The 4,292-nt window shown below is 45.8% G+C and overlaps 1 protein-coding gene across 1 annotated transcript; it reads left to right on the top strand.

Annotated features, from left to right (window-relative positions):
• The first annotated feature begins 1,721 nt into the window (after positions 1 to 1,721).
• On the top strand, positions 1,722 to 4,049 carry LOC147637236 (uncharacterized). The gene is made up of 4 exons (XM_086799908.1): positions 1,722 to 2,025; positions 2,131 to 2,332; positions 2,783 to 3,052; positions 3,149 to 4,049. The coding sequence occupies exons 1-4, from the start codon at positions 1,815 to 1,817 to the stop codon at positions 3,762 to 3,764; spliced, it is 1,299 nt and encodes a 432-aa protein (XP_086656034.1). The 5' UTR covers positions 1,722 to 1,814; the 3' UTR covers positions 3,765 to 4,049.
• Positions 4,050 to 4,292: the final 243 nt, after the last annotated feature.

The raw sequence follows: 4,292 nt of genomic DNA, 5'->3' as shown, positions 1-4,292 counted from the left end.
GACTCGACAGTAGAAGAAGGGTAAGGGCCAGCTATTAACTGGCAAACATAAGCCAAAGTTCGGGAAAAATTTCAAAAGTGGGTCGTCTCGAGAAGAAGGGTTGCTATTGATCGTGTAGGCAGCAAAGGCTGCAGATCGTCTTGAGACTTACACAAATGCCGAGAAGTGCCAATAATACGGGTGAGTGTCTCTCTCCTTTACACACACGTGTTTTTTTTGTGTGTGTCAAACCAGACCACTAAAAATTGATAGTATCCTTTGGAAATCCAATAAACTTGAGTTCATATGTATATTCATTTGATTCATACTAAACAAAAAATCATCTCCATGTTCATCTTCACTACACGTTATTTAATGAAGATCTTAACTTCGCAAAGAAGGACCCCATATAACTGTTGACCTCAAGCAACTATGTAGCAGAGTATGGCCATACAACAAACCTGGACCTCTGCAAAATAAAGGAGGCTGGTAATCTATAATACCATGGAAAAGATTCTCTGTTGCATATGCCTCCAAAGGCGTATCTAAACAAAGTTCATCTGTGACTCTAGAGCTCAAAATATGTGTACAATATCATAGGCAAACATCCAAAATAGTACAAATGACATTAGGCCTACAGTTAAGCCGTCTAATGTGAAGCGATTCCATGAATGAAAGTATTTACAAATGTTAAATCTTTCTTTAAGTGCCACAACAGCTGACGTGACCATCGTGAAGGCAAAATAAAATAGAAATCCTGCAATGCCTGTATACCCTTGCAGCCACCCCACCCACAATCGAAAGAAAAATGCAGTTGTAATAGATCGTCCTCATGTTGTGCTGGATGTTCTCTGCGCTGAAGAGGGGCATCTCATTCCCATGATTGCTGGATTTCTTCTTTGAAACCAGCTTATTGTGGCCCTTAGTCACCATTGCTTTGTTGCACGCAACTGAGAAAACAGAGCTACGTGTAAAATTTTTTACACACATCTCTCTCTCTCTCTGTCCACGATCTCAAGGGATCCCACGAGTAAAACGGACCACTCGTGCCGATGCTCATGGCGAATCGATTAGTGGCTTGCCTTTTGTTTCTTGTGGAGGGTTGGACCACACACGTGTGCTGGCCTCACCACCATCACCTTCCTTTCCGCTGCGGTAGCGACTCTACTCCTCAAGCGCTCACCTGCAAAGGTAGCCCATTCAACAACACAGTCTGGCTGTGAAGGTCGCAATCCTTGGGCGTGAGAACTGAAGAAAATGCTTGCCTTTCGTTTCCTATGGAGGGTTGGACCACACACGTGTGCCGACCTCGCCATCACCTTCGTTTACGCTGCGGCAACAACTCTTCTCCTCAAGCGCTCACTTGCAAAGGCAGCCCATTCAACAACACAGTCTGGCTGTGAAGGTCGCCATCCTTGGGGAGAATATTATCTGTGTGTTACTCAAGGGAGGTCTGCCTCCTCCGTTTCACTGCACACGCAGACTTGCCTCCTCCGTTTCACTGCACACGCACTATGGGGGGCTCGACCCAAACGTCTCGGAAGAGAGAGAAAGGACAACCCAAACGTCTTGGGAGGAAGAGAGAGAAAGGACGACCCAAACGTCTAGACAAAGTCTCTCTGCTGTCATTCTCTCTTTAATCTAACTGACACAGAATCAAAATTAGAATTTGAATTCCAAAAGCTAGAAAAAAGAGGAGCTAAAAAGAAACCCCTAAAAAGTTTGCCAGAGGTCCAATCCGTGGTAGACCTATAAGATATAGATATAGATGATACAGAGAAAGATACCTTTGCATCAAATACCTCTTTACACTAAAATTGGAATTTGAAGTGGCGATGGCAACGGCTAGATCTCTCTGTCCTCCTGCTACCGTTCAGAAGCTTCATCCTCCATCCTACTTCCCTGCCCTGGAACGCAGAATACAACATTACTCCAGTCTGCAGAAAATCCTTCTGGTCGGCGAGGGTGACTTCTCCTTCTCCAACGCCCTAGCCACCGCCTTTGGCGATGGCCGCAACATTGTCGCAACTTCTCTCGACTCTCAAGGCAAAGCTCCTTATCTCCGTGTCTGCGTTTTTTCCCTCCTCTTGCGGATTTGATCCCCACTCTTGCCTCTGATCTTTACTATGGCGTCCTGTTCTCTATGTGCAGAGAAGGTCTTAAGCAAATATGCAGATGCAGCAGCCTTCACCCTTTCCAACCTCAGAATGCTGGGAGCTCTTCTCTTCCATGAAGTGGATGCCTCATGCATGGCAGCTCACAGCATCATCTGCAACCTTATTTTCGACTGCGTGGTTTACAACTTTCCGCACGCAGGGTTTCACGGCCCAGAGAACGACAAGAAAATGATCAAGTACCTCTAACCCTAACCCTAACCTTAGCTATGTCTGTTTGCATTCTCTATCTCTATATCTGCGCATTATCAAGTAACCCTAAACCTGCCTATGGCTGTCTGGCCCATCTCTGAGCGTCTTAGGGTTTCTAACTTTGATCATGTCTATATTTTATTGGCATGTGTGTTATATGGTGCAAAGGTAATCAGCTAACCCTAATCCTAGCACTGGTTTCTACCTCCGTTTTCTTTGCATGTGTGCATATAAATGGTGTATGGGCTCCTTCTTTAATCCTAACCATAACCCTTATCCTAGTTCTCTTTAGCTGCATTTTAGGATTTACGGTTCTGCTCATTGCTGTTTTCCTCCACTTGCATGTACGTGCATACATCATACATACATGCGTTCCCTGTCCATGGCATCAGGATCAATGCTTCGCTCACATGATCTTCTCTATGCTTTCTGAGCAGAAAGCACAAACAACTGGTCAGGCTCTTCTTTGAGAACGCTGCCAAGCTTCTGAAGTTTGGTGGGGAAGTGCATGTGTCCCACAAGGTTAGGCCGCCGTACTCCAAGTGGAAGTTGGAGAAGCAGGCTGCCAAGAGTGGCCTGGTCTTAAAGGAGGCCTGTGATTTCTATCGAAGTGACTATCCTGGATATGTCAACAGGCGTGGAGATGGATCGCACAGTGCAGGCTCGTTTCACCTTGGCCGATGCAAGACCTACAAGTTCATGATCAAGTAATCATCTAGTTTTGCCTAGAGAGAGAGAGAGAGAGAGAGAGAGAGAGAGAGAGAGAGAGAGAGAGAACAAAAATGGGACTCCGTTTCTTGCAGCCCTGTGCAACAGCTTTCATTCAATCTGTGGCGGAAGCTGTCCAACCTGTGCAGAAATAGGCCAGGCTTCTGTTGCAGATTTCCACCAGCCGATTGTGCAGCAGTTTTGCCCTTAGCACCCCCTCCTCCAAGAGGGCATCTTGAAGGTGATCACATGGAATGCAACCACATTTTCAGGTTGCCCCTGGTTATTCCCAGAAGGCCTGTTGAACCCAGGATGATTTCTGCTCCTCGTGATCATGTAGACTGGAGTTCTTCACGACCAAATGGGTCATCGATGAAGAGGTGTAGAGAGGATGAAGATGGATATGGTGAACAATATTCTTTGGAGGTGTTAGAGGAGAGGAGATTTAGCAAAAGAAGCTGCTTTGGGCTGCCATGGGGGATTCATCCACAAGAGAAAGATTGCAGGGTCACTAATCAACAACAGCGTAAGGATTTTTCCTCGCTTGTCAGGCCCCTTTATGGACAGCATTTTGGGGTAATGATGAGAAACCTGCAGGTGCATGGCGTGGCATCAAATGGGATGATGTCTCAAGTATTGCCTCCCCCCTTAACACACCAGGGTCCCAGCCATGCCACCAGTCTAAAGTCCACTTTACTTCAGGGCCCATAAGCCAAGTTGCTTACACAGACAACACTATCCTTTTTGTCTGATTGAGGCCAACTTACGTAGGCAACATTGCTGCTATGTCCGTGTTTTGCTAAGGTGCTATGACCATGTCTGGTTTTTATTCTTTTTGGGCCAAGTTTTGAAGGGTCAAAACTGTGTCAGGCTACAAGTATGCTTCATTTGCGTGCTCATATATAAGCACACCATAAATTAAGAGTTCATGGAGATGATCACAGCATGGACAAAGTTGTGTTAATGTACGTGTACCATTATAATCTCAAAAAAGTGTTGGATGCAAGTTTTGGGGTGCAGATCCTATGTGGGACACAACTCTTATATACCAATTCGGCTGTTTTAACAGGTCTTCAGGGCTCCTGCTACAAATGTCATCAACAATATGCATGCTGTGCCTTCACACTGCTCTAGTTAAACAAGTTTTCTTATCTCAAGGGTGGGCTCAAAGATCTTCCGTTCTGTGAGACCATGCGCTCTCTGTTTGTGGTTCCACCACACTGCTGCTCGTGTAGGCCC

This window comes from Cibotium barometz, chromosome 7 (genome assembly GCF_041138505.1).
Source record: "Cibotium barometz isolate CiBa-2024 chromosome 7, ASM4113850v1, whole genome shotgun sequence".
NCBI classification, from domain to species: domain Eukaryota; kingdom Viridiplantae; phylum Streptophyta; class Polypodiopsida; order Cyatheales; family Cibotiaceae; genus Cibotium; species Cibotium barometz.
Note: the sequence above shows the minus strand (reverse complement) of the source record. Positions and strands in the feature narration are given on the sequence as shown.

Excerpts from the sequence above, each read along its gene's own strand:
- LOC147637236 (XM_086799908.1), top strand. The coding sequence starts at position 1,815 with ATGGCAACGGCTAGATCTCTCTGTCCTCCTGCTACCGTTCAGAAGCTT. Across the intron at positions 2,026-2,130 it reads AACTTCTCTCGACTCTCAAG|AGAAGGTCTTAAGCAAATAT; the intron begins GCAAAGCTCCTT and ends CTCTATGTGCAG. Across the intron at positions 3,053-3,148 it reads ACCTACAAGTTCATGATCAA|CCCTGTGCAACAGCTTTCAT; the intron begins GTAATCATCTAG and ends CGTTTCTTGCAG.